We start from the raw sequence: 27,480 nt of genomic DNA on the forward strand, positions 1-27,480 counted from the left end.
CCCGAGGGGCAGAACCCGCCCTGAGCCGGGGAAAGGCTGAGGGGAGAGGGAAAGGCTGAGGGGAGAGGGAAAGGCTGAGGGGAGAGGGAAAGGCTGAGGGGAGAGGGAAAGGCTGAGAGGGCAGCGCCCAGGAGCGCTCCGAGCCCCGGAACGGCTTCTGCGCAGGGACAGCGGCACCAGTCCGGGTGTGCTCGGGACGGGCCGGGCTGGGGAAGGGCTCTAAGGGAGGCGCTGGGGGATGGCGAGGAAAGGCTGAGCCCGGATTTCCCTCGTGAGCGGCTGCCGGGTTCAGGGCACGGGTCCCTCCCGGCGGGGCGCTGGAGCCGCAGCCAAGGACACATCGGGCGGGAGCTCGGACAGACGAAGGGAGCACCCAAAGCCCGGCGGGAGCCCCGCGTGTGTGGCCAGCCCGGCCGGGGGAAGAGGCGGCTCCGCGGGGGCAGCTCCGCCCCGGGCCCGCCCTGACCGGGAAGCAGACGGGGCCGGCCCCGCCTCCCCCGAGCCTCCCGGGAGCCGCCCCGGCGGCGCAGCAGGGCCCGGCCCGCCATGGCCGCGCCGTGCAGGACGCGCACGCTGCAGGTGGTGGACACGGAGTTCAGTGCGGACGCGGTGGAGTGGTGCCCGGTGGAGGGCTGGCACAGCATCCTGGCCTGCGGCACCTACCACCTGCGCCCGCCCGAGCAGGTGAGCCCGGCCCCGGCCCCGACCGGCCCCGCTCCGGGGCGAGTCCTTATCCCCATCCCCGTCTGTGCCCGGTACCGCTCCGGGGTGAGCCCCGGCCCCATCCCCGTCTGTGCCCGGTACCGCTCCGGGGCGAGCCCCGGCCCCATCCCCGTCTGTGCCCGGTACCGCTCCGGGGTGAGCCCCGGCCCCATCGCTGGCCGCCACCGCAGCAGAGCGAGCCCCGTCCCCGCCTGGCCCCGCTCCGGGCGAGCCGCATCCCCATCCCCGGTGCTGCCGTGCCTTGTCCCGGCTGGGGCGGCTCGAGGGGGGCAGAGGGGCCCCTCCGGTGAGCGTGGCTGTCTCCCTTCATCCCTTCTCTCCTTTCATCCCTCAAGGCTGTGACTGAGCAAGTGGCAGCCTCAGCCCAGCTCCTCGCTCCTGGCAGGATCTCCAGGAGGCAGAAGCGCGGCTGAGCTTGCCCCGTTCTTTCCCGTGTTTGCCACAGAGCGATTCCCGGGGGAGCAGTGCGGCCTGTGACCGGACGGGGCGGCTCTACCTGTACCACTACAACGAGGAGCAGCCCTACATCCCGCTGACCGAGATCCAGCGCATCGACACGGCCGCCATCCTGGACATCAAATGGTAACTCCGGCCCGCCAGGCTCGGTGCCACCGCAGCACGCTCTGCTCCTCCCGGCATCCTTTTTTGGCATGGCAGCAACAGCAATAGTTACTACTGGAACAGTTCCTGACTTCTTGGAGGGAAATACTTTCCAGTTTGTTCCAGTGAGAAAAGACTGCCTTGTTTCTGTTTTATACTTTCTGCTCACTGGACTGATGACTTTGTACCTCATTTATTTATATAATAACATATAGGAGATCTCCCTTGTACAGAATCCCCTCCTTGCAGGTGTGTGGGAACTTGAGGAGCCTTAGATTTTCTTAATGTGAGATTTTTTTAGTTACATACCTTCTTCTTGTGCATGTTGGAATGAAAGTTATGGCTTTGCTCTCTTCCTAAAATACAAGAAAGATAGACATTGGAGACATGTTTAACTTGATCTTTTAGGTGCCACATTCCTGTTGCAGAACATCCCATGGTTGGCATCGCAAACTCCACAGGTGCTGTGGAATTTTGCCACCTGACTGGAAGTGAGGTGGGTGGATGCAATGCCTGCTGCTGCTGAAGCTGGTTTTAAGCCGTGTTTGCTACATCTCTACATTTACTGGTAGTGTGTATAGGCTTGCAGGAAAGCTGGTTTCCATGGCTTCCTCAGCATGCTTAGCTTTTTAAATACTTCTTTTGTCTTCTGATAATGTTTGTCATAAATTCTATGAATTTGTTCATGGTGCCAGAGAGTTGGGTTGGGCTCTACCCATCTGCAGAGTCGGGGAGGAGAGGCAGGAGGAGGGAAGAAGCAAACGCTGGAAACAAGTATGGCCTGACTGGGAAACATCAGAAAGTGCAAGGCTGATAAAAGCAGGGAGGATTTTTGGAGTGGGGTTTCTTTTGATGGTGAGAGAAGAGGGTGACCAGAGCCAGTCTCACAGAGCAAAGAAAGCAGAGGCCAGTGTGTAAAGGAATTCAGCAGTCAGGTCATCACTTCTGCTACACTTCATCGCTCCCTGAGAAGCAGCAGAGTTTAAGGGAGGTTTGGTGGGAGATGAGCAGCAGAAGGGTGGGATCCTGTGTGTGCAGCATGGTTTGCCCCTCAGCCAGCACTGGATGATTGTACAGTGCTGTGGCACATTTCATTGCTTCTTCAGTGTGGGACCCTCATTTGCTCATCATTCTTTGGAAAACCTGTTTCTGTGGGAAGCAGTGCACCTGTCATTACGTGCCTGCTCTCTTTGCAGTCTTAATGCTGTCCTTTTGTTTCCAGTAGAAGAACAGCTGCATGTTGGAGCCACGCTTCAGGGTGGATCTCGGGGCACAGCGCCTGGCCTTGTCCTTGGACTGGTCCACTGGACGAGAGCAGTGGTGAGGATGGGAGATGGAGGCTGGGGCTGGAGCCCAGGGTGTGTGGGACAACTTTCAGGAGAAGTTGAGCACTTGGATGAAGCAGTCTTTAGTGATTTTGACTTTCTTGATCCCAGCTGGCTCCCTGGCCCTGCTCTAGAAGTAGCTCTTTCCAGAGCAAAGGTAACAGGAACACAAGCACTGGCCACTGGAACAGGAGCAGAGAATAAACCAACAACAAATGGGAGGTTGTGCTCTGGGGAATGGCAGCAGGTGAGCCAGGGATGTGTCTTCTGCTGCCTTTGGTAAAAGGAAAGACCAGAACGGGATGCAAATGGAGCTGCTGGTACCAACTCTGCTCTTAGAACAGCTGAAATTTTAGTGTGAAGTTCTCCTTAAGAACTGCTAATAATAGCACATGTAGGAAGTTTAATCATGGATTAGTGAGAAACAGGAGAGAATTGGTTAGGAAGTGGCTCCTTCTTCTCTCAGCTGCTCATACATGAGATTTCAGAAACAGCATTGCTGTGTGAAATAAGTTGAATTAGCTGTACCTTGAAAGGGAGTGGGGGTTAATACGTTTTGTAGGTGCAGATGAAGAGTGGTGCCTTTGGTGTGAGGCTGGAAACCAGGGAGATCAGGCAGTCATTGCTTAATGCTGTAGGGCAAATTTGCTAATTAAAGCAATTTCTGTTTGTGTTAATGTGTTAATGAACAAGTAGAATTGCCAGTTAGACTTCCTTCTAACATTCCTCCTTTTTTTGTCTCTGTCCTACATGATAAATGATTGTTACCATGATGAAATGCCCCTTTAAACCTGTCATTGTTGTCACTTGAGAGACCAGTAACTTCTTCTAGAAGCCAAATGTGCATTGTTCACATCTCTGCAGGAAGGGGGTGGCCCTGTATCTCTTATGTGGGAATTTGGGAGATTCAGATTTTGGGAGTGTGGTTGAATCATTTGATACAGAACTGGAAAGAAGCCCTAGGCCACCAAAGCAGTGCCTGCAGTTGCAGGTAACCAAACAGAAGGGATCTAGTTCATGTCAGGGAATGCCAGAAAATCTGTGCACTGGGAATTGCAAAACATTTGCCAGTGCTCCAAGGTCATTGTGTCTAGAAACTGTAACTGTGGCACAGGAAGAGAGCAGGAGAGGTCAGGATCAGCCAGTGCTTTGGGTTTCAGTGATAGCAAGGAAATAAAACATCTCTTTGTACTCCAGAAGAGGGAAGAGGCTCTGAAAGGGCATTGTCAGTCTGACTTGGAGGAAAAAAAAAAAGAACCCTCTTCACATGGAATTTGTTTATTGATGTAATGTGAAGCATGTAAGAAGTCAAGTTTTGCATCTCTGAGAAAGATGAGAGCCAGTAGTGGTTCCTTCCCTGACCTGGGTGTGAGTGGTTGCTCCCTGTGAGAGCAGGGAGTGGCAGTCACTGGGGCAGGTGATTTTAAGATGAAGCTGGAAAGAATTGTATGAATGTGTCATTCCTGCCACCATGCTGCCAGTCTCTACCAGTGTTTATTTGAATTGAAATATTTGATTGCAGTAATTCCCAATGTTTTTTGTGTACCCTGCTGTAGTGGATGTCCTTTAAGAGTGATCAGCAGTGATTCAGAGGGGAAGCTGAATCTTTTCTCCATAGATGAATCTGCTCCTTCTGTGCATGTCCTGAACCAGTGGGAAGCTCACAAATTTGAGGCCTGGATTGCTGCTTTTAATTACTGGGACATTGATATTGTGTATTCAGGTCTGTATGGGCTGGGGATCTCCTTGGGGCTGTTGGGGAGGTGCTCCTTGTCTGGGGATGTGTTCCTTGGGTTTTTACTTTCCAGGGTTGGGTGAGCTGCTTGCATCACCTCTTGACAGAGCTGGGTCCTCTGATTAGGGGTGAAAGGCTTCATTTCTTGATGGTGGAAAAGGGTTGGAGTTAATTAGGAGAAGCTGTACCCTGAAAACTGTACTTTGGGTGACTTGGCAAAAAGATTATATTCTTCTGCAGTATGCTAAGAGCCAGAGAGCTCTTTGAGTCCAGTCTTTATAACTCCTAATTCTTTTTCTTTCCAAAAAGGAGGGTACCACCATATTGATACCACATGTGTTTCCTGTGGTGATGAGTATTGGGAGCCTAATGTGATTTTTTGGTGTGTCTGTTAAATTCTGTGAGATCCCAGGGCTGGAAAGCATCAGCTCTGTGTCACAGACTGCCCTGAGCTGGAAGGGACCACCAGGATCCCCCAGCCCAGCCCCTGTCCCTGCCCAGCCCCCCCAGCAGCCCCAGCCTGGGCATCCCTGGCAGCGCTGCCCAAAGGCTCCTGGAGCTCTGGCAGCCTCGGGGCCGTGCCCATTCCCTGGGCAGCCTGGGCAGTGCCAGCACCCTCTGGGGGAAGAACCTTGCCCTGAGCTCAGCCTGAGCTGCCCTGGCCCAGCCCCAGCCGTGCCCTGGCTCCTGTCCCTGGCCCAGAGCAGAGGTGGGAGCTGCCCCTCGGGAGGAGCTGCAGATCCCTGGCACTGCTTTGCCCCATGCTCAGGGCTGGTGCTGAGGGTCACAGTGTTTTGTCCCTGGGCAGGAGGGGATGACAGCCTGCTCAAGGGCTGGGACACCAGGTGCAGTCCGGAGGCTCCAGTCTTCACCAGCAGGAGGTGAGTGAGACCTGTCCACGCCCAGCCCTCCAGCAGTGGGGTGGGAACCCTCGCTGCTGCCCTGCCCCTGCCCAAGCCACTGAATTCAGACACGTGCAGTGATAGTGGCTGCTGGTTCTGCCTCCCCTGGGAAATGGAGGCATCTATTAGGGTTTTTTCATCAGAACAACTTCAGGTTGAAACTTTCTTCTCTGTGTCCTTTAACACAATAAACCAAGTGCTGACTTCCACATGTGAAGAAGGTGGTAGTTTCTTTCTAAAAAAGAATCCTGATTTATACTTTTATTTTGGCAATTTTTGTGTGTGTTAAGTTTGGATATATTATTATGGAATGTTTTTTAGAAAATATTTTTTCTCCACTGGTTAGTTATTTGAAGTGATCTCTTTTCTATCTTATTTTAAAAATGGTTAAAACAATATACACAGCTCTCCAGTGGAATTCTGTATGTAAACTTAAATTACACTGGGGACCATGGCTATGGAAATACTAATTTTGGGAGTAAAGTCTCCTGGGAATGGAGGTGTTCTGCTGGAATTCTTAGGGCCTTTGAGCAGCAGTGTATGGGGTAAATATTACTAGAAAATACTTGTGCTGAGAGATGATGTGAGTAGGAGTTTGTCCCTGGGAAGGCTGTTGGACTCAGTAGATGAAAATCTGCTTGGGTAGGTCACTGGACTGAAATTTTGAGCTTACCTCTCCTGAGACACCTTGATGAAATAATGCAGACTCAAAATCCTTTAAATTCAAGGGAGAAGCCCTTCTCAAAATGCTGTCTCTCCCCTCTGCAGACATTCCATGGGTGTGTGCAGCATTCAGTGCAGTCCCCACCGGGAGAATCTCCTGGCCACAGGCAGGTGAGGCCCTTCCAGCTGCTCTCCCCTGGTGTGCCCAACCCATTCTGTTACCTGAACGTGCTGCTGCCTCTGCAGGAATTCCATGTGGTGCAGAGCATGTGGCCTTTCCTACCTTTGTCCTGTGCCCTGACCTGGCTGTGCTTTTCTGCCTGTTGGTGTTGTGTCCCCAGCTACGACGAGCACGTGCTGCTGTGGGACACCAGGAACATGAGGCAGCCTCTGGCTGACACCCACGTGGAAGGTGGGGTGTGGAGGCTGAAGTGGCACCCCACGTGTGACTTCGTGCTCTTGGCAGCCTGCATGCAGAGCGGCTTCAAGATCCTGGACTGCCGCGGGAGCCTGGGTGAGTGTCTGGGGAGCAGAGGTGCTCCCAGGGCTGCTCTGTGTGCTCCTTCACTGCCCCCAGGTTCATGGGGAGCTCCAGCTCTTGCTGGAAGGACTGAGATGGTGTTAATAGCCATCTGTTCCAGTTTGAGGTAACTTCCAGCTTTTCCACATCTGGGCACTCTTTTGGTCTGCTTGGTTGTGCCAAGGCCCTGTCACTGTGTGTGTGTAAATCTTCCAAAGGTTTTTTTTTTCACGGGAGGAAAGCCTTTGTGTTTGGTGTGAGGGCACAACCACTCTGGGTTTGTGTGCATTCTGCTGGCTCAGAGAGGTGCTTCTGACTGTCAGGTGGTGCTTTCCTGTTAGCAGGAGTCACTGACCTGCTGGGGAGACAGTTATTGCCTCAGGAAGGAAGTGCTCTGCAGCCTGGTTAATCCAGAATAACATGAATAAGCCCTTCATGTGAATGATGAGGTACTTCATGGTGGAAAAGCCCTTTGCATTCACATTACAAATGCAAGCTGACAGAGGATGGCTGGGTTCCTGGGATCTCCAGACCTTGGCCAGATCAACAGCTTAGGAAATGAGGATGGCATTTCTGCTGTGTGGGGAAGGAAGGAACTCACTGTGAGAGTCAGTGCAGTGTGTTAATAACCAGGACCTGGAAATCCCCCAGGTGTGTTCATGGCTCAGTGAAGGTTGTGCTGTGATCAGTCTTGTCCATCTTGAGCCTTTGTAGACACTTCAAATAATGATGCTCTTTAATCTCATGCATGTTAAACCCTCTTCTCCTCTGCTACTGACCCAGGAGGAATCAAGGCCATTGAGAGGTGGCTGAAAAATGGTCAGTACCTCATTCCACCACTCAGTGGTGAAGAAGGGAATAACCAGAGAACTCTGCCATGAGACACAGCCAGTGCTGGAATGGCTGCTGAGCACTCTGCCACAACCCACAACTTGATTTCTAAGTAATTTCATTTATCTTTTTTTTTTTTTTCAAGCGGAAAACACAGAGGAATGTATCATCCTGTCATCCTATGTCCTGCACAATTCCTTGGCCTATGGGGCTGACTGGTCAAGGCTGTGTCCAAGGGATTCCCTGCCTGCCAGCCAGGACCCTGCTGCTGTGTGCCAGCCTCAGGAGGAGCTCGTGGGAGCATCAGGGCAAGGAGATGAGAGGCTGAATTTGCAGGTCCAGAACCTGAAGATAATTTATGAATCTCCTACAGCTACTTTTGATGTAATCCTGGATGAGGAGAGTGAAAGCCCTGCTGTGGCACTCACAGCAGGGGCAGGGCCAAAGCTGGCTGGGGATTCTGGACTGCTCAGGGGCTCTGGTTTAAAGGGAGGTTTAGATTTGGCTGCCCAAGGGGCAGATCTGGGGTCAGCCAGCAGCTCTGACTCAGGAGCCAAGAGAGCCAATGGAATGGGCCTGGACAGAGGCAGTGACTCAGCCAGGTCTCCAGACAGCCCCAAAGAAATGAGCATTGTGGCCACTTGTTCTTTCTATGACAACATCCTCCATGTCTGGAAGTGGGAGATGAGCCTGGTGACCCCTCCAGATGTGCCAAGTCCTAGATCTCCATCCAAAGGAACAGCTGAAAGTTTGCATTGACCAGCCCCAATGGAAGAGGGAGGAAAACTCCTGAACTGAGAGTGACAGCTGAGCCTAATGCCCTGACTTCTGCTGGGCTTTGCCATCTTACTGCTGAGCTTGGGAGTCCTCCAAGGCCAACACTGATGGGATTCCTCAAGTTCTGTTTTCAGCACAGAGGGAAGCCTTTGCTTAGAGGCCTGTGGTTATGGCCAAGACAGGTTTATTCAGTTTTTCCCTTAATGTCCCAGTTCCTCTCACAGGCTGCTGCTTTGTACCTCAGATCTGACTCCTTTCAAGGCTGGTTTGCATTTCACAATGGATCTGTCAGGCCCCTTCTCCTCCTTCCCTCACAAACCAGACTTGGCTGTGCTGCTGTGCAGACCCAGGAAGTGATCAGAAGGTTTCCTGAATGTCTCAGAAAAGCCCCTGGGCAGAGGCTTGGCTGTGTGATGGGAGGAGAGCTCAGACAGGCCAGATGCAGTGCAGTGTGCTCACAGTGATGTTTAACAGAGAGAAGGAAGTGCAGACTGTCTGTGTGATGGGAAGTGCTGTGGGATCCTCCTTGTGAGGGTCCTGGTGCTTCTCCATCATTTTCCATCACTCATCACCTGACTGCAGATTCCTTCATCATTCCCAGCTGAGCACACCCTGGTTCAGAGAAGTCCTGTAGTGACCCCACCATGTTTTAGTGCCACTCAACCACCCCCATGGCCTCTCCATATTCAGCTCATTCTTTCTGCTCTCCACAGAGCCACCTTTAGGTCCAAAGGCAAGCTCAGTTCTTAAAAGGTGAACAGCTTTAAGATCAAAACCTCCAAAAAGTATAAGTGGTGTTTCTTGACATGTTTTTAAATTTGAAATAAGTACAGAAACCAAAATCTCAACAGCATTGCCCTGACTACCTCCAGGAATGGCTGCAGGATTTCTCATGGTTGCTCCATTAGCTCTCTTTTTTTCACTGTGAAACATCAGCTAAACACCCTTTCTGGAACATTTCTCTATTGTTAGAAACAAAAAACCAGCTTAAACTAGATCAGTAACCTTTAGCATGCACGATTGGTCTTTGAAGGTCCTAAAGAATGAGTCGTGTGGAGGGAAAGAAACACCAGCAACAGGTCTCTGTGTAACAGTGCTGCAACTAAAAGAGGTGCAGCAGATGAGAACTTTGCTGCTTTGTAACCCCCTTCTCAAGGGTGAATGTGTATTTTAGCAAACATTCTGGAACACTGTTACATGAAGATTCATATTAGTAATGAAAACAAGAGCTTTTGCTAAAGAAAAACATGCTATTTTTGGATGTTTCTAAAATAAAACCAATATAAATGATTTATCTTTTTTTGGTTGTTTTGAGTTTAAAAAAAAAAGAAAAAAAGACTTTACAGTCCTTGTGAGGACCCTGTGCCCTGGCCTGGGCCAGCTCGGGCTCCAGGGGTGAATATTCTTTGGGAGGCAGAGTGGACAATCCAGTTTCCTGGGAAAGCCGAGGGTGTGTCCCTGTATCTGTTTTAAAGGTTGTAATGGCTTTTATTGCCCTGTGAGAGCAGCGGGAACAGCCCCAGGGCAGCGAGGCTGCAGCGGTGACACCCACTGGGACCAGCCTGGTTTAGGCTTTAGGCCAGGCCTTGCTTTGCTCAGAGCAATGAGGTGAGCCAGTTCTGATCTGCCTTCACACGGCGTGTGAGGCAAATGATGTGCTGAAGAGCAAGGTGGAATTGGCAGCAAAGGGCAGAGGATTTCCTGCTCTCCAGCCCTGCATCCCCCTCCAGGCAGCTGCCAAGTGCCCTGCGGGGCAGCAAGGCTCCCAAGGGAAGGGATGAAGGGCCACGGCTGCCAACAGCAACAGCAGCAAGGCAGTAAAAGCCACGTGTGTGTGACTTGTTGTGATCAGCTTCACAGGAGGGGAAAAATGCAGAGCTCAGTTAGAAAAGCTGTGCCTTCCCCATCCCCACTGTGGCTGCTCCCTGAGCACAGCTCATCCTTGTGTCACTGGGGCTGCAGCACCCCCACTCCATCACAGCCCTGCCCAGCCCCGGAAATGTGGGGGTTTGAACCCCCCACACCACTGTAAGAACTCAGCTGGCAGCCCTTATTACAGACTGAGTGCTCACACACCATCCACTCATCTTCCTTTCTCCCAAAGTGAACACTTCCAGTCTTAATTTAATTTTTAAAGTTTAATTCCTAAACTTTGCAGTACTTTTTCTTTAGAAATGTCATGGACTCCTCATCCTCAGAACCCCAGAGAGGGCTCTTCTCACCAGGCACATCTGTCTCCCAGAGCATCACCAGTCATGGATGGGAAATCAAACCGCAGATTTCACTAGGACTCAAATCAGATATTACAGAAGAGCAAGGCAGAAGGATTTGCTTTAACGTCCAGTGACGGAGCCTGTCCCGCGTTGCCCGGCGGTATCACCGCCTGCTCCCTACCGCACGTAGTTCTTGGGGAAGAGCTGGAAGAGCTTGCCCTCCTGCGTGGGCTCGAAGCCGTACTTCTCCAGGTTGTTGGGGTCGAATGTGCCGTCCTTCACGTCCTTCTCGATGCGCGGAGCCACCAGCTGGTCGAAGAGCTGCTTGGCCGTCATGGGCGGCTCGGAACCCTCGGGGGCGCGGTAGGACACGTAGGGCCGCAGCTTGAAGCCCGTCAGGTCGGGCACGACGAACTCGGGCACCATCTCCTTGACGAGGAGGAACTTCTTGTTGCGGGTGAGCACGCCCAGCTTCTTGGCACCGCGGCCCTTGTTGTGGCTCCGCGGGCCGCGCTTGCTGGTGAACGGCGACACGCGGTCGGCGCCGCGCACCAGCCCGCGGACCAGCTGGGTCAGCAGCCCCATGCCGGGCACCGGGGGCTCAGCGGGGCCGGAGCCGGGCCCTGCAGACACCGGGGGCTCAGCGAGCCGGGCCGGTCCCTGAGGGCAGCCGGCAGCTCAGAGAGACTGGACCAGTCCCCGCGGAATTAGCGAGCCCAGGAGAGCACCGGGGGGGGCCAGCAGAGGCGGAGCCGGTCCCTGCGAGCACCGGCACCTCCCCGAACCGCGCCGGGGCCGGGTTCCCCTCACGACCCAGAGTGGCCCCGCGGCGCTCCCGCCTCCGCACACCCCAACACCGCCCGCTCCCATTGGCCGGGCCGCGCCAGCCAATCAGCGACGCCGATGCTGCCCCCGCGCAGCCCGCGAGCCGAACGGCTCCAGGGGGGCTTTTCCCGCCAATCAGCAGCGAGCAGCCCGCGGCTGGGCGGGGCCTGGCGCGGCCGCGCCCCCTGGCGGCAGCGGGTGGGGTCTGCGCTCGGCGCCCTTCGCCCCCGGCCCGGGGACCGCGAGCGCCGGGGACAGAGACCGGGACTGGTGTCGGGGCTGGCACCGCGACCGGCACCGGTGATGGCGGAGGAAGAAGCAGGTGAGAGGGTGCCGGGGATCGCCGGAGCGCGGCGGCAGGACGCGGGCCTGGCGGGCTGGTGCAGCCGCGCGGTGCCCCCGGTGGTGCCGGTGCCCCAGGCCCGGCGGGAGGAGTTGTTGTTGTCGTCTTGTTCGGAGCCCGTGTCCCGAGCTCTGGCCTGGCGGAACCGGGCCGGGACAGCACCCGGGGATGGCCGGGAGAGCGCCCGGGGCTGGCCGGGAGAGCGAGCTGGGTCCGGCTGGAGGTGCCCATGAGGGTTACCCGCGGTCACTGCCGGTCCCTGCCCGGGCAGGGTCGGGGCTGTCCCCGGGTAGGGTCTGTGCTGTCCCCGGGCAGGGTCGGGGCTGTCCCCGGGCTGTCCCCGGGCAGGGTCAGTGCTGTCCCCGGGCAGGGTCGGGGCTGTGACCAGGCAGGGTCGGGGCTGTCCCCGAGCTGTCCCCGGGCAGGGTCGGGGCTGTGACCAGGCAGGGTCGGGGCTGTCCCCGGGCTGTCCCCGGGCAGGGTCGGGGCTGTGACCAGGCAGGGTCGGTGCTGTCCTCGGTCTGTCCCCGGGCAGGGTCGGGGCTGTCCCCGGGCAGGGTCGGGGCTGTGACCAGGCAGGGTCGGTGCTGTCCTCGGTCTGTCCCCGGGCTGTCTCGTCCCGCGGGGCCGCTCCGGTGTTTGCTCTCGGTAGGAGCGGGGCTGGGTCCGGCTGGGCCGCCGGGCTCGGGGCTCTCGGCTCTCGCACAGCTCTCTCCGTGTGGAGAGGCTCCCGGGGAGCTCCTGCCTGGATCGCCGTGCTGTGGAGAAGGTTCTTCGGGAGAGTCCCGGCCCCCAGCACTTCCCTGCTGGGTTTTATTGCTCAGCACAAAGGGAGCATAAAGTTAAAAAGTTATTGTTCTCGTGTTGTTCAAGAGTTTGCATCGGGAGCTGCAGTCATCTCTTAACTCAGCTTTCTCTTTGCTTTTGTCTTTGCTCCTGCAGCTCCTCCAGACATGGATGAAGGGGAAAACATCACCAGCCTTCAGGTACAATATGTTTTGCTCTTATTTTTGGACTTACTTATTTCCCTGTGAGTGTTTCCAGAAGCTGAAAGCAGCTGTACCTAATTTGATAGCATTGGGACCATGCCTTTAGATGCTTTTACTTTGAAAGAGCCTTTCCTGCTGGGAGTTTTATCCTTCCAAACTTTTGAGGATTGGTCCCATTTTATTGTGTATTTGTTTTATTTCTTGCAAACCATTCATGCTCTGCTTCATATTCTAAACTGTTTTAATAATGCTATGATTAAGATACTTTAATTTTTATCCTGAAAAAGGAGGAGTTGCAGAATTCTGGCAGACTGCACTTCTTACATTTGTTTTTAATCACACATGTGAAACTCACAGACTAAAAGGGCACATGATGCTTTCTCTAGTCCTGAAAAACAAACCCCATGAGAGGAAATAGTTCTCAAACTGAAAAACACACACAATGTACTTGTACACAGTTAGCAATGTTTTGTGAAAATCCAGGTTCTGTAGTCAAAACAAGGCACGGGTGCCTCTGAGCTGTGAGGAAGCCTTGTGTTTGGGCTAATCCCAATTTTAAGCCCTTGTTTTCAGGGTTGATAAGCCTTTTTCACCCCTGCCTGCCCGGGGAATGTGTCAGTGTTTGCCTTGGACTGCAGTGAGGAGTGGTTGGACTCTCAGCAGTGCTGGGTGCTGGACCCTGGATGGGTGTGAGCTGCACTTGTGAGGCTGCATGTTTGTGCTGATTGCTGCTCAGCCTCGAGTTCCTAAGGAAACCTGGACATCAGGAGGCAGAGAAATGCTCTTTGTGCCAGTCCATGCTCTGGGCAGGTCACTGCTCATGTTCAGATGCAGGGAGGGCCCTGCAGGGTGGTCCCACAGGCGTTGCCTTCAATGAGAGGAAATTTTGAGGGTTCCTTGGCTTGGGGTGCTGAGCACAGCCCTCCTCAGAGAGGAGCTGCCCTGGTGACTTGGCTGTGACCTCATTCCTGCCCCAGGAGCTGTCACAGCAGTCACTGACACGGCTCAGGTGTCTGCACAGCTCAGCCTGGCTGCTTTGCTTCCTCTGCTTGTCCACAAGGATTGTCCAGGCTGGGAAAGATCCCCCCTGAGTCTGAGCAGGGCAATATCACACTGTCACTCGTGAAAACTTTGCAAGAACCTCTCTGGGGTTCTTGGAGGTCTGAATTTCATCTTTCCCTTCTTGCTTTTCTGTACTGAAGCCCCAGCCTGGACATGTTTGTGTTTTATTCTTTTTCTCCATGGATTTGTTTCTCCCCTTGCAGCAGCAATGTGAGTGTCAGTTGGCAATTACTATTTTTGGTGTTATTTGAGATCATACAGGCCTGGGGAGCAGCAGAACTGTCCATGTCCCAGTGTCCCTGACACTGTCAAGGGGAAATAAATGCATTAAGTGACCAGAACAGACTTCCACCAGGAACTCTGTGTCACCAGGTGTTCTACCTGTTGCTGACACATCTTCAGCTTTTTATTTTTTCAAAATCTTGTGACTGTTCACTGCAATCCCATGAGTAATAGTCTGATAACAATAGTGACAGAGTTAGTTTGACTCATATTGGGAAGATAAACACTGAAGTGCTAAAGTGACCTGAGAAGGCAAAGTGAGCACAGGGATCTGTTGAGGTAGCTGGTCTGGCAGGAGTTTCCTTTGTGCTGTAAAACTGGAATTAATTCCATTAGAGAGACCAGTTTGGTGACTTGGTGTGCTCTTCATTTTTCTCTTGGTGGCAAAGCTGAGTTCAGCTGTCGTCCAGATCTGGAACCAGGGGCAGGAATGGGACCTGGGCTGTGTGTAGTGCTTAATTCAAGTGCTTTTAAGGTTCAAGACTTACAGGGGGATGTATTTATCCGTGTACTCATGTTGTTTTCACTTGTTCCTAAGAATTGTTTTACCTTTCCCTCCTCTCTCTTAAGTTTTGGGTTGGCATTCGTGAGACTGTTTTAGGTGCCAGGTTTTATCCTGAGTGACACTGCTGGGCACAGGTGCCAGGACAGCACACCTGAGCTCATGTGCATCATCTGCTTTTTATGTGACTTTAATATGCTGCTTTGTGACTTGTTTTCTCAGTCTCATAAAGTCCTTTGCATTCCATTCTCATCCTTGTTGTTCTGAATAATACAGAATGATTTTAAAAAGTGTTCATCTCTGTTTGACCCTGGTTTAGGCCTGAACTGACGGCAACACAAAACTTCCCTACTCATCCCTTTCCACTGAACGTTTCCCTTTGCAAAGTGGGTTATAAGTCAAAGAAAAACACAATCCAGTTGGTTGAGGTGTTTTCATGGGGACTTTTCTCCACCTGTGGGAAATTAATTTCACCTTCCTTTTTCTTGCCAGGCTGTGGTGCTGGGAGGTGGGACCCCCATCCTGCAGTTTGTGGAGGACAGGATCCAGACCACCATGGTAAAGTAGAGCTGCAAGCAGCTGGGGGTGCATCCACAGCAGCTTCTCCTGAGCTCCATGAGCTCTGCTGAGCCACTGCCAAACTCTGAGTGTTGGTTTCTTTGCTCTCACCGTGCATGAGGCAGGAATTAATTGCTGTTATTTAGAATCACAGGCTGGTTTGGGCTGAAAGGGACCCTAAAGCCCATCCAGTTCCATCCCCTGCTATGGCAGGGACACCTCCCACTATTCCAGATGGCTCCAAGCCCTGTCCAGCCTGGCCTTGGGCACTGCCAGGGATCCAGGGGCAGCTCCAGCTGCTCTGGGCACCCTGTGCCAGGGCCTGCCCACCCTGCCAGGGAACAATTCCCAATTCCCAATATCCCATCCATCCCTGCCCTCCTTCATCTTGAGGCCATTCCCCCTTTTCCTGTCCCTCCATGCCCTCACACACCCCCTGTACATTGAGTTGATCAGCTCCCAGATCTTTGGGAAGGAAAACATGGAATATTTTCCATGTGATCATAGGACTGGTCACTGGTGCAGTTTAAACTTCTTGCATATGAGATGTTTGAATTAAAAATTAAGTATTTATGAATGTGCTTGACTTTTAGACATCTCACTGAGCTGAGTGTTTTTCAGCCCTTCAAAAAGTATGTAGTAACTTCTGAAGTTGAAAATCATTAACTTCTTTCTCCCTAAATTTCCCTCCCAGCTGACTGGAATTGCAATTGGAGCTGCAGTTGCACTGTTGCTTATAGCAGTTGTTGTGTTTGTCGTGTACAGAAGAGTGAGACAGTCTAGTAAGTACTTGATAACCATGTAAGTTTTAAACCCAATTTTTCCATAAATCTTGAGTCTTTTTGTAATTTTCAGTGGTAGTTGTTTGCTGCAGAGGTGTGGTTCTTGCAGAACAGCAGCTTTAAAGGATGGAGAACTTGTGTTGGTTCCCTTCCCCAGGTGTGAGCCCAGAGCTGTCACAGGCAGCACCTGCAGGTTTCATTTCTTTGGGGTGTGAGCAGTGTCAGCCTCAGGACCAGCTGTGAATTCTGCAGAGGAATTCACCCCTGCTGCGATTTCACTGTCACAGATGGAGAAATGATTGAATTAGAGGTTTCCTTGGGGAGATTAAAACTGCCCAAGCCTTCAGTGTGTTTAGAGAGCCCTTTATCTCCTCTGGGGCTGAGGTGGAGCCTCAAGGCAGCCCTGCCTGGGTCTGGCTTGGCCAGGGCTGGGCAATGAGGGATCCCAGGGTGGTTTAAACCCCAAACCCTGCCCACAGGAGCTGTTCTGGAGGCAGCAAAGTGCCCAAGCTGTGCTCAGGTGTTCTCCCAGCTGCTGCAGGGGGTTTCTGATGTGATGCTTCTGTTCCAGAGCAACTTCAGCCTCACGTGCCTCAGTACAGGTTCCGCAAGAGGGACAAAGTGATGTTCTACGGGAGGAAGATCATGAGGAAGGTGAGGGCACCTGGTGAAATCCAGTGTAAAGTTGAGAGGTGTAAAGTTTGCAACACTTCACTGGCAGAGCCTGGCCCAGGGCCTCCAGCCTGTAAATGTCACTGGGATGTTGTGGATGTTTCAGCTCTCCTGCAGTACTGACTGCATTGCTGGTGGAGCAGCAGCAGCTTCTCTTTCTGGCCAGACCTTTCCTCTTTGAAAAATATTTGCAGCCAGTGAAGGCAGGAATAAATCAATGAATATCTAACTCCTGTAGGGAGTTAATGTTTGTTTAAATATCCCAGAATCCCAGACTGGTTTGGATTGGAAGGAACCTTAAAGCTCATCCATTCCACCCCCTGCCATGGGCAGGGACACCTTCCACTGTCCCAGGATGCTCCAAGCCCTATCCTGGGACACTGCCAGGGATCCAGGGGCAGCCCCAGCTGCTCTGGGCACCCTGTGCCAGGGCCTGCCCACCCTCACAGGGTCCTGGCTGTTCCCTGTGCTGCCAAGTCCAGGTGTGCACTCCCTGCACCCAACAACTGTAGAAAAATAAGGTACAGGGAAGTAACCGTCCTTAGTCACCCTGTGTGGAGGAACACTTCCTCCTGTGAACTGCCCCAGCCTCTGCCTCCCACACTTCATTGAGGTGCATTCAAACACTTTGACTTAATTAGACAGTGGTGGGTTTAATATTCAGTTCTGGAGCTGTTTCATTGTGGAGGAGGTGGTTGCTCCCTGAATCTTTCATGGCAGGTCAGCCTTTAAGTAGAACTTGGCCAAAAAAGCCTTCAATGAGAGGAAGTTTTGTGTGTGCAACTTCATAATTTTAATATTCTTGATGATTTTCATGTGCAACTTCATAATATGAATAATTTTAACCAAGCTCTTTATATGTAATTCACATAAGAATGCTTAGAATTCCACATGGGAAAACAATTTCAGGTAGTTTTTTGTTTGAGTTTTAGACCTTACTTTTTGCTTTTCTTCCTGAGTAAGACACAAAACATTACACCCAAACTGCTGTGGGTTGTATTTCCTGGGTTTTTTATAACATACCAAGATTTTATTTTCAAAAAAATAAAATCCCTCCAAACTAATTAAAGATTCCTTTTGGGAGAGAAACTTTTTAGAGAGATTCAGCTCTTAGGGTAACAAATGGAAAACTGGGAATGTTTTGAAAATACTTGATGAGGGGCTTGCTTGGTGTAGCAGTTGTGGTGTTTCTCCAGAGGGTGGCACCTGGGAACTAGGAAATGCAAGGAAAGGCCTTGGTTGTCACCATCACAGCCAGATAGAATCTTGGAATATCCTCAGGGGGAAGGGACCCACCAGGATCCCCCAGTCCAGCCCCTGTCCCTGCCCAGACCCCCCAGCAGCCCCAGCCTGGGCATCCCTGGCAGCGCTGCCCAAAGGCTCCTGGAGCTCTGGCAGCCTCGGGGCCGTGCCCATTCCCTGGGGAGCCTGGGCAGTGCCAGCACCCTCTGGGGGAAGAACCTTGCCCTGACCTTACAGAATTCCCAGAATTCCCAGAATCACTGGGTTGGAAGAGACCTTCAAGGTCTAACTCAGCCCCAACCCCTCAGCTCAACCCTGGCACCCAGTGCCACATCCAGGCTTTGTTAAACACACCCAGGGATGGGGACTCCACCACCTCCCTGGGCAGCCATTCCAGAACTTTATCACCCTGTCTGTAAAAAACTTTTTCCTGATATCCAACCTGAATTTCCCTTGGCACAGCTTGAGGCTGTGTGCTCTGGTTCTCCAGCTGACCTGTCCTGGCCCAGCTCCAGCCACTCCCTGGCTCCTGTCCCTGTCCCAGAGCAGAGATCAGTGCCTTACTCCTCTTCCTGATGTTGAGTGTTCCTGAATGAGAACCACAGCTAGGAATTCTTCTCCTCTACCATCCATTAGCACTGTAGTAGTTGATTGGTAAAATCAAAATATACTTTACTTGCTTTATCTAAAGGAAGTGATCCTGAAGTAGATATTCCAATCCTCCAAGGTCTTACATGAGCTCTTCACTCTGCTCACACTAATGGCTGGTAAATGTGTTGGTGCCTCAGCAGGGTTGGAATTAGCAGGCTGGGTTTTTTTTTTTGGTTTTGGGGTTTTGTGACTGTTTTTGTGTCCATTATTCCCCCCTAGGTTACAACTCTTCCCAACTCTCTGGTTGGGAACACCGTCCCTCGCCAGCGGATGCGGAAACGGGCAAAGGTTTTATCTCTGGCTAAAAGGTACCTGGGACTTTGGGAAGGGGAAAATTCACATCATGGGGGCTGGTTTGGGGTTTTTGTGGATCTTATCCCTAGCAGAGCCCTTTTCTGTAGCTGTTGGTTTTTCCCAGTCCTGTCAGCTGTGGGTCAGCTGGGAGGTTTGCTGGACTGGGATGGTTTTGGTGGAGGGGCAAGAGGGTGGGATGTTTTAGCTAATTGATAATGTGTAACTTGGGATGGTGGATTTCAATACTTACTATATGCTTATTTAACATTTCCTATTCGTAAAAATCTAACATTTCCTATTAGTACAAAAGAGGGAGCATCCTGAACTTCCTTTTTCCTTTGTAGGATTCTGCGTATTAAGAAGGAATGTCCAACTCTGCAGAGGAAAGAACCTCCTCCTTCTTTGCTAGAGGCAGATCTGACTGAATTTGATGTCAAGAATTCCCACTTGCCATCAGAAGTCCTGTACATGCTTAAGAATGTCAGGTAATGTTAAATGGAAAGAGAAATTTAGAGTTTGGTTTTGAGGGATGTTCAAGTGATGTAAATATTTGACAGTTTGTGTCAAATCTTGGATTTTACAATTGCATGGTCAGAATCCTGAGGAGGTTGACTGAAATTCATCAGAACATAAGGATAAAATGAATGACTTTTAATTTTCTATAAATGTTAAGAAAATAGCTGAGTTTGTTTTAAAAATTAAAAAAAGAGATGGTGAAGAAAAAGGAAGTAGTTTAGTTGTCTCAGCTTGGGAATAGTGCTAATAAATGTGTTCTAACATGAACAGATTTAGTGCATCCTAAAACTTCTGTTTAGGCTGTATCAGGCAATTTTTTTTTTTGTACAGAAAAGCATCATAATTGGTAAATGTTAATTGGATACCATATTGACAGCTCCCTGGGCTGCAGGATCTTTTACCTCTCTGCCTGAAAAGGTTGCAAATAAATCAAAGTCAACTTAATCCCCACAGCTCTTTGGCAGACTAAGAAGAAGGGTTGGTCTTTATGGCCCTTCAGCAAGGGGTTAAATTGCTGACACAGCAAAGAGGAGATCTTCCAATCTGTAATTTTGGTTTTGCTTGTGGATGTTCATTTTTCCTCCCAGTTGTGATATAATATAGTCCTGAAGGTCAGTCATTCTCAAATAAAAATGCTATTTCAGTCATCTGAACTTGCTGCTGTGAAATTATGGTCTCCTATGACTAATTGATATTGCAGTAGGATTTGATGGATTGATCCTGATAAATGTGAGCTGTTGGAGCTCTGTACAGAGTGATCAAGTGTGAAACTCATATTTCTCTCTGCCTGGCAGTGACTGACTGGAGTCCAGGTGCATGTTACCGGCAGGAGATGGAATATTCCAAACTTGTAATTCCATGCAGATGACAGGAGCTTTTCCCTCTTTTCAGTATTTCTCCTGTGTCCTGCTTCCATGGGCAGGGCAGCTGCACTTAGAGAGAGGGGAAGTTCCTGGGGTAACTTTTCTCACAGAGTGTGTGTATCTGGCCGGTTTTTATTTTTATCCCCCTTCACAGGCCATGCTGGTGTTTGCTGGAGGAAGTTTGGCTGTCCTTCCTTCTGAGCCTGCATTCCTTGGAGGGTTCCTCCAAAGGAGCCCCAGCATTTCCAGCTCTGTGTTTCCTGCTGCTCTTGCACCTTATTTTGGGAGCTCTTTGGGGCTCCTTCCCTGCAGCTGCTCCTCTGCTCCTCTTGGCTGGAGCTTTGCTAATTTAGGAAGGATTTTCCAAAGGCTGTGGTGATTTCAGGTTTTGCCTTTGCATTTTCTTTGCTGCAGGGTCCTTGGGCACTTTGAGAAGCCCCTGTTCCTGGAGCTGTGCAAGCACATGTTCTTTGTGCAGCTGCACGAGGGCGAGTACATCTTCCGTCCTGGGCAGCTGGATGACAGCATCTACGTGGTGCAGGATGGAAAGCTGGAAGTTTGCATCCAAGAAAGTGTAAGAACCTGTTCAAACTCAGATGTTTGTTAGTTCTTATCTGTCTTACAGTCTCACAAGCTGTGAGTTCTGCAGTACTTTACTCTAACAAGGTAATAAATGGAGATGTAGCTCTCTCTCTACAAGGTCTTTTAAGGATAAACTGTCCAATTAAGAAATGACACCTAAATTATTTTTACTTTTAACCCAATAACCAACTACCCATGCCCTGCAATGTGGACTTTTTTATCCAATTACACAAAACCACCCAAACCCATGAAGAAGGTGACGAAGAAGGACCAGCCTCCACCCTAAACTCTCCATCTTGCCTTACATATATTACTGTATTCTAAAACCTTCAACTCGGAGTTTTCCACCATGTGATATTACACACTTCTGTCACACTCCACACTCATAATCCCAGTTCTGTCTTTTAGTTTTGGAAGCCTTCTCCATGGCCTTAGGTCAAATGTGGTGTTCTCTTGTGGGTCAGTGCCTGTCAGCACAGAAAGTCTGAAATTCTCAGCATCCAGGGTTCCAACAAGAACCCACTGCTCTGCACTTCCTGAGAGAAATCTGTTGGCACAGCAGATAGGCTGGCATGAATCATTAAGCATTGATTAAACTTAGACATGTGAATCACAGTGGTTTAGGAGGGATTAATCCCAGCTCTTTGGGGCTGTGGTATTTGTAAAGATCAAGGTTTGCAGCAGTCCCTCGTGTCTCAGATGAGAGAGCAGAACACAAAGCTGATGAGGCAGCTGGAATGATCCTCACACAGGAGATGCAGAAGTTGTTGAGGGAAGACAGGGTGCAATATGGGTTTGGAAACATTCACCTTTTAAAGGTCATTACAGAAAGGATTTGGGCACAGAGAGCAGGAGAGACCAGGCTCACCTCAGAATAGTCCAGCAGGAGTCAGTGGGTTTGTCTGGGAGGTGAAAGAGTCAGATTGACTTCTGGGTAAATGGGAAAAAAGATGATCATTTGTTTTCCATGTGGGTCTCAAAATGTTGAGCACCAGTCCATGTCATCCCTTCTGCCAAGTTAAATTTTTAATTTTTACCTTCTTCCTAACTGAGCTTTGAGTTTAACTTTTGGATGTGAGCAGTTTTCCAGTGCCTGAAAGTTTAGTGGGCTTGTGTTTGGAGTTTATATCAAATTTGCTGATTTCTGTGTATTTTTACATTTTGCTGCTCCTGTTTTGTACAACCTCTTGAGAGGTCACCCCTCAGTAAAGGGAGCTCATTGTGCCTTGGTCTTTTGTTGGTGTTACATAGCAAAGACAAGCAGATCACAACATCCCTGGAAAAAACTGGCTCATAGTTTCTTTTAATTTATCACTTTTAAAAAGCTGGTTTAAAACTCCATGTTGGAATTAGCACAATTGCATCAAAGCAGAGAGAAAAGAAGCACCTGAGCTTTCTGAAATGCTGCTGGTTTGCCCAAATGCAGCTGTGAGGCTGCAGTAATGCTGTGTGTGTGCTTGCAGGATGGAACAGAGGTGGTGGTGAAGGAGGTGCTGGCAGGGGACAGCGTGCACAGCCTGCTGAGCATCCTGGATGTCATCACGGTGAGTCCTGGCAGGGCACATCCCTGCTGCTCCCACTGAGCTGGCTGGGGCAGCAGCCCTTGGGCATTCCTAGGGAAGAATCAGGATGCAAAATGGCTTTTTTGATAATTCTCCTCCTCTCAGGCCTTTGCAAGAGTAAGCTGAGCTTGGTGGTGTGGAGGGTGCTCGTGAAATGTGTGCTTGACTGGCTGCTTCTGGTTGGCAGGAGGATCTGAGTGATCCCTTTGTGTCTCTTCCATTTGCTCAAATCACAGCTCAGGCATGTCAGGAAAATTAATCCACAAACACCAGAGGTTTATGTCCAAAAAGGAGACAGAGGAGTCCTTTGACTTTATTTGAATAAAGGGAGAGGCCATGGGGCATCCCCTGGGGTCTCTCCAATTTTTGGAGGATGCCCCCTCCTTTTTATCCCAATTTCCCAGCCACATTTCCCTTCTCTCTTTCCCCATTGGCTGAGGTACTTGAGAGGTTCAGACTTCCCAATACACCTGATACCAGAGATTTCCCTCTAATGTATAACCCTCCCTTTGAATTTTTAATTCTTACAGAATTTAGGGGTTTTTCTTCCCCATTGTTTCTTTTATCTTTCAATGTCTAATTTAATTTATCAGCAAACCTAAAATTTATTTGTAATTTTTTCCATTCATCAATCAGTGGAATCCTTCCCATTGTTTCTATCTCCCAGTGCTGGTTTTATCTACCAGCAGCCCCACAGCTTGTTTGGAAAGACAAATCTGCTATTCCTCTCAGGCAGGAGCAGGAGCAGGTTGGGGCCCAGCAGTCCAGGCTTTTACATGTTTGATGAGTTGCTTAATGAATTTGGTTTTATTTAGTCTAATGAAAACAAATCTGACAGTTGTTAGTACTGTAATTATACTGTGAAACCAGTTGATGGATTTGTTTTGTTTTGTAACATCAGTGGTGCTGGTGGCCAGCTGAGGGCTTTGCTCTTTGGCAGGGGCCAGGATGAGCTGAGTGCTGATCCTATTCAGTGCAAAATTGGTGGATTTGGTTTCAGTTGGAATTAGACTGATGGTTTTGCTGAAATCACTTTAGGAATACCTAAATGGAAGGAATTGAATTCAACATCTTTGATAATACCCAAGCCCTGAAGGTGTTTTCCTGAAGGATTTTGGTAGGATGGGATTTCAGAGGATGAAGATAAATCTGGTTACTAAGCTGTTCATGTTTACCTTGTGCCATGTTTGTGCCATGCTTGGCTGTTGCTGTTCATCAAAAGGTGCCATTGCTGTGTGTGTGAGGAGCTGCATGGCCAGCCCAGAGGGTGCTGGGGAATGGTGCTGCAGCCACTCAGCAGTGCTGTCCCTCAGCCTCTGTGCTGGGGCCAGTTCTGTTCAATATCTTTGTCGATGACATGGATGAGGGGATTGAGTCTTCCATTAGTAAATCTGCAGATGACACTGAGCTGGGAGCTGTGTCCATCTGTTGGAGGGTAGGAGGGCTCTGCAGCTCTGCAGGGAGACGTGGAAGGGTTGGAGGGATGGGCAGAGTCCAATAGGATGAAGTTTAATAAGTCCAAGTGCCCAGTCCTGCATTTTGGCCACAATAACCCCCTGCAATGCCAGAGGCTGGGGGTGCTGTAGCTGGACAGTGCCCAGGCAGAAAGGGACCTGGGGGTGCTGACTGACCATGAGCCTGCAGAGTGCCCAGGTGGCCAAGGAGGCCAATGGCTCCTGGCCTGGGTCAGGAATGCTGTGGCCAGCAGGAGCAGGGAGGTCATTGTGCCCCTTGCTTGGCACTGGTGAGGGCACACCTGGAGTGCTGTGCCCAGCTCTGGCCCCTCAGCTTGGGAAGGAAGTTGAGATGAGAGCATCCAGAGGGGGCAGCGAGGCTGGAGAGGGGCTGGGAACACAAACCCTGTGAGGAAGCCCTGAGGGAGCTGGGGGTGCTCAGCCTGGAGCAAAGGAGACTCAGGGCTGCCCCCATCACTCTCACAGCTCCTGAAAGGTGCCTGTGCTCAGCTGGGGCTGGGCTCTGTCTCCAGCAGCACTGACACAACCAGAGCACACAGCCTCGAGCTGCACCAAGGGAAATTCAGGTTGGGTATCAGGAAAAAGTTTTTTACAGAAGGAGTGATAAAGTTCTGGAATGGCTGCCCAGGGAGGTGGTGGAGTCCCCATCCCTGGGTGTGTTTAACAAAGCCTGGATGTGGCACTGGGTGCCAGGGTTGAGCTGAGGGGTTGGGGCTGGGTTGGACTCAATGATCTTGAAGGTCTCTTCCAACCCAGTGATTCTGTGAATTCTGTGAGTTAAAGGATTCTCTGAAGTGTTCTTTGTCATTTCCAAAAGCAGTCAACACCTCTATATCCACATTATCTGTACATCTATATTATGCATATCTGTAGTTCCCATAAAACCTGTCAACAGTGATAACATTTTTTAAGCATGGTCACAGTTTTCTCTGTAGAAAGGGAATAATTTGGACTCTAACAAGTCTAGTTCTTGCTGTCAAGTTAATAATATTTTGTAAATTCATATTAGTTACTTCTACCACTAAATTTCTTCATGACAATATTCTAAATAACAGGGCCATCATAAAGGAACATGAATACCAGTCATGTTCTTGCTTGTTTAAAATGAATATAAGAAAAGATATCCTTGTGTAGCAGTGCTTTATGGCTTTGTTTTCTAAAAAAGTGGTTGCCTTTCATTTTTTATCCTGTTGGGGTTTTTTCATTTTTAATTCTCATTCTGTCATTTTTTTTTCTTTCTCATTAGTTAAACCAGTGGTAAGTAAAAGAAAATAGAAATGATTGAAAGTGTGCTGAACAGAGTTAGCAGTCTGCAGAAGAATCTGTAATGAAAAAAACTTGAAATATTTTTTGCTAAACTTGTTCTCATTTATTTTTACAACTCTTTTGTTCCTCACTTCCCAGCTTCGTGAGCTGCTTGTTTCATTGCTGTTTTTCCTCTTCCTTCTGTTCCTTGCAGACTTTAGGTAGAGGAGTAGCATGAAAATAGGCAAGGAGAGAGGAAGTAGCAGTGGATCAAAATAGAGGAGACCCCTCAGTGTCATCCCAAAACAGTGAGTGAGTCTTAGAACATCCTGCAGATACCATACCCTGAATTAGATTTCACTGCACCACCAAGGCCATGGCTGTGCTGTGAAGAAAGGGTGCATTCAGAGAGGATTTCAGTTGTCTGAGCTGGGTTTGTGATTCTTTTGACTGATTTGCAGCACCTGATGTCAGGCTGGTCCCTCACTTAGTTGAGAGTTGTGCAAGAATGTTGGGGGTGCTGCAAGAAGTGGCAAGATCTGGTTGGTGAACCTAAAAGAAAGGTCACACCAGTGGTACTTTTCTAATTGAATTTTTCAGCTTTTAAACTGAAAAGTCCCTTCAGTTCTACTGAATACAAAGTTAGCAGCTGTGACATGAGCCTCCCCTTATTCTGAGAACAGATTGATGCTGCTTTCTCCAAACTCTGAGGAGAAACTGGAAGCTTTTGAATCAAAGTAGCTGCAGCCCCTTTCCTGGTATTCTGGAACATTTCTGAGGTGCACTTAATGACTTTGACTTGATACTGCCTCAAATACCAAAGAAATCTCTGAGCTGAGCCTTGTTGATGTCTCTGTTTTCAGCAGCTCTTGCTGAGAGCCTGTGTGTGAGCCAGAGCTTTTCCCAGGACAGTCAATGTTCATCCAGAGTGAACTGCTCCAGCAGAGATGTGATGCTGATTCCTGGAGATTTGGGGTTCACTCTTCTCTTGTCCTCCATGTGGAGATGCTCTTAAGAAAACAGGGGCCTGCTGGCATAGTTGGAATAAGAAAGTTGGAGAAAGAAGAGGCTGTGAGGAATATTGATCAAATGGCAGTGATTAAGGGGGGGAAAAATGAAAGTCAGGATTAAAAGAAGCTGGAAAAACACTTGGATAAAGGTGAGCCTGCAGGGCTGACAAGATGGATGAGGTTATAAAGAAGTGATTGATGGCTGCAAGAGCTTTGGGTGCAGCAGTGTTGATGTAGAGGATGTCAGGAAGGAGCAAAGGAAGACAAAATCCAACCATGGAAATGGGGAGAACATCTCAGATTTTTGGGTCCAAAAAGGAGCTACCACTGCAGATGGGAGAATGTGAAACATCCACGTCTCTTGCAGTAGATTTTTTGACCAAACTTGGTTGGATTTGGCCATAAGCTGTCACCTGTGTTCAGCCGCTGCTTGGAGGTGATGCCTCAGCTCTTGGAACGAGACAGAAGTAAATAATTACCTGCCCTGAGAACAAAAAGTTCTCTGTTGAAGAAAACCCTGTTTCATAACTGATTATAACTTAACTGTTCTTGTCATCTCAGTGTGTGATTGCAAAATAGTATAATTTGAACGTGGTATTCTCCCTGTGCTGCTGATAACATTAGAGCTGAGAGAAGTGACAATTATGGGAGATTTGCTCCTCACATTCCCCTGACAGCTCTTGCATGTCCCAGCCCCATTAGCCATGGTGTTGGCCCTTTCAGAAGAGCTGCTCTCATGCAGGGATTTCAGAGAGGCAAAATTACATGCTGAAAACTCAGAGGAATGGGCTGTTCTTTGGAGAAAAAGGCTTCTGCATTGTTATCTGTTATTATCCTAAAGCTGTTTTTCTGAGGTTGTCAGCACTGAGCACTTTCCAGAAAAAACCCAAATACTTTACTGGGTAGACTAGAGACCAGAGTTCTGGGATACCCAGGGTTCAGTCTTCTCTTTGGAATAACTCATCAAACACCATTAAACTTGATAAAAATTTAATTTCCTTGTTTTTTTACTATATTTTTGCTGTAGAGATTGGTAGAAAATACAGTTGATGGCAAATGCAGTGCTTAAAAGCAGACTGTATACATTTTCTTTTACATGTAAGTATGGGTAGTCCAAATTAATTCTTCATGTAAAGCCAGACTTCAAACTGGGCTGTAAAAGAGGATTGCTGCATTTATTTTTGGGTGCAGCCAAAGCACAGAAATGTTATTTGTTAATTTCTTTACTTAATTAAAAGAAACTTGGGAAAACTGAGGACACTGGGAGCTGTGAACTGTAGGTCAAAGAGATGTTTAAAATTTCAGATCCCTCAGGAACTTGAAAATCAAGGCTATTAATATCATCCCCAGATTTTATAAAAAGGTCAGCTGAAGTTGGTGTAATTAAGAAATTGGTTCCAATTAATTTAATTTAATTTTAGAATCTGCTTCTCTGAGCCTTCCAGACCAGCAGGCAGACAGAGCTGCAGCCTTATTTTCCAGAGTGATTAGAGAAAGTCTCTTGTTTGGTTTGGCTGGGTTCTTTAGGCAGGAATTCCTTCAGAGTGCTTGTGTTGAGTTGTGTGATGCTCTGCAAGTCTTGCAGGCAGTTTGGTTTGTAATCAGCATTTAACATTTGTGTGTCAGTGTTGGGAAAAAGGTGCCTTGTGTTGCTCTGGAGGGGAAAAGCTGCTGAAGTTGTCAGGTGCTGTTAAAATAGGAACTCCATTTCTTCCCCTGCTCCTGCTCTGTGCTGC

At 49.6% G+C, this 27,480-nt stretch overlaps 3 protein-coding genes across 4 annotated transcripts in view; 2 read left to right on the plus strand and 1 right to left on the minus strand.

The window, feature by feature from the left end:
* Nucleotides 1-526: 526 nt before the first annotated feature.
* Nucleotides 527-9,366, plus strand: DPH7 (diphthamide biosynthesis 7). The gene is made up of 9 exons (XM_036394010.2): nucleotides 527-684; nucleotides 1,169-1,305; nucleotides 1,732-1,819; nucleotides 2,549-2,643; nucleotides 4,205-4,371; nucleotides 5,192-5,264; nucleotides 6,054-6,119; nucleotides 6,290-6,462; nucleotides 7,445-9,366. Exons 1-9 carry the CDS (start codon nucleotides 547-549, stop codon nucleotides 8,056-8,058), a joined length of 1,551 nt encoding a protein of 516 aa, XP_036249903.1. The 5' UTR covers nucleotides 527-546; the 3' UTR covers nucleotides 8,059-9,366.
* An 833-nt stretch (nucleotides 9,367-10,199) lies between these two features.
* MRPL41 (mitochondrial ribosomal protein L41) lies at nucleotides 10,200-11,135 on the minus strand. Its single transcript, XM_036394011.2, has one exon. It carries the CDS (start codon nucleotides 10,872-10,874, stop codon nucleotides 10,467-10,469), a length of 408 nt encoding a protein of 135 aa, XP_036249904.1. The 5' UTR covers nucleotides 10,875-11,135; the 3' UTR covers nucleotides 10,200-10,466.
* A 197-nt stretch (nucleotides 11,136-11,332) lies between these two features.
* The window catches only part of PNPLA7 (patatin like phospholipase domain containing 7), a 134,105-nt gene continuing 117,957 nt past the window's right edge, over nucleotides 11,333-27,480 (plus strand). For both annotated transcript variants that reach the window (XM_036394025.2, XM_036394027.2), the window contains exons 1-9: nucleotides 11,333-11,436; nucleotides 12,400-12,443; nucleotides 14,785-14,850; nucleotides 15,545-15,632; nucleotides 16,204-16,286; nucleotides 18,417-18,505; nucleotides 18,836-18,976; nucleotides 20,285-20,444; nucleotides 21,916-21,996. In XM_036394025.2, the coding sequence (XP_036249918.1) occupies nucleotides 11,418-11,436; nucleotides 12,400-12,443; nucleotides 14,785-14,850; nucleotides 15,545-15,632; nucleotides 16,204-16,286; nucleotides 18,417-18,505; nucleotides 18,836-18,976; nucleotides 20,285-20,444; nucleotides 21,916-21,996 (771 nt within the window). In that variant the 5' untranslated portion in view covers nucleotides 11,333-11,417. The remainder of the gene's footprint in view (nucleotides 11,437-12,399; nucleotides 12,444-14,784; nucleotides 14,851-15,544; nucleotides 15,633-16,203; nucleotides 16,287-18,416; nucleotides 18,506-18,835; nucleotides 18,977-20,284; nucleotides 20,445-21,915; nucleotides 21,997-27,480) is intronic.

This window comes from Molothrus ater, chromosome 20, assembly GCF_012460135.2.
Source record: "Molothrus ater isolate BHLD 08-10-18 breed brown headed cowbird chromosome 20, BPBGC_Mater_1.1, whole genome shotgun sequence".
In the NCBI taxonomy this organism is placed as follows: Eukaryota; Metazoa; Chordata; class Aves; order Passeriformes; family Icteridae; genus Molothrus; species Molothrus ater.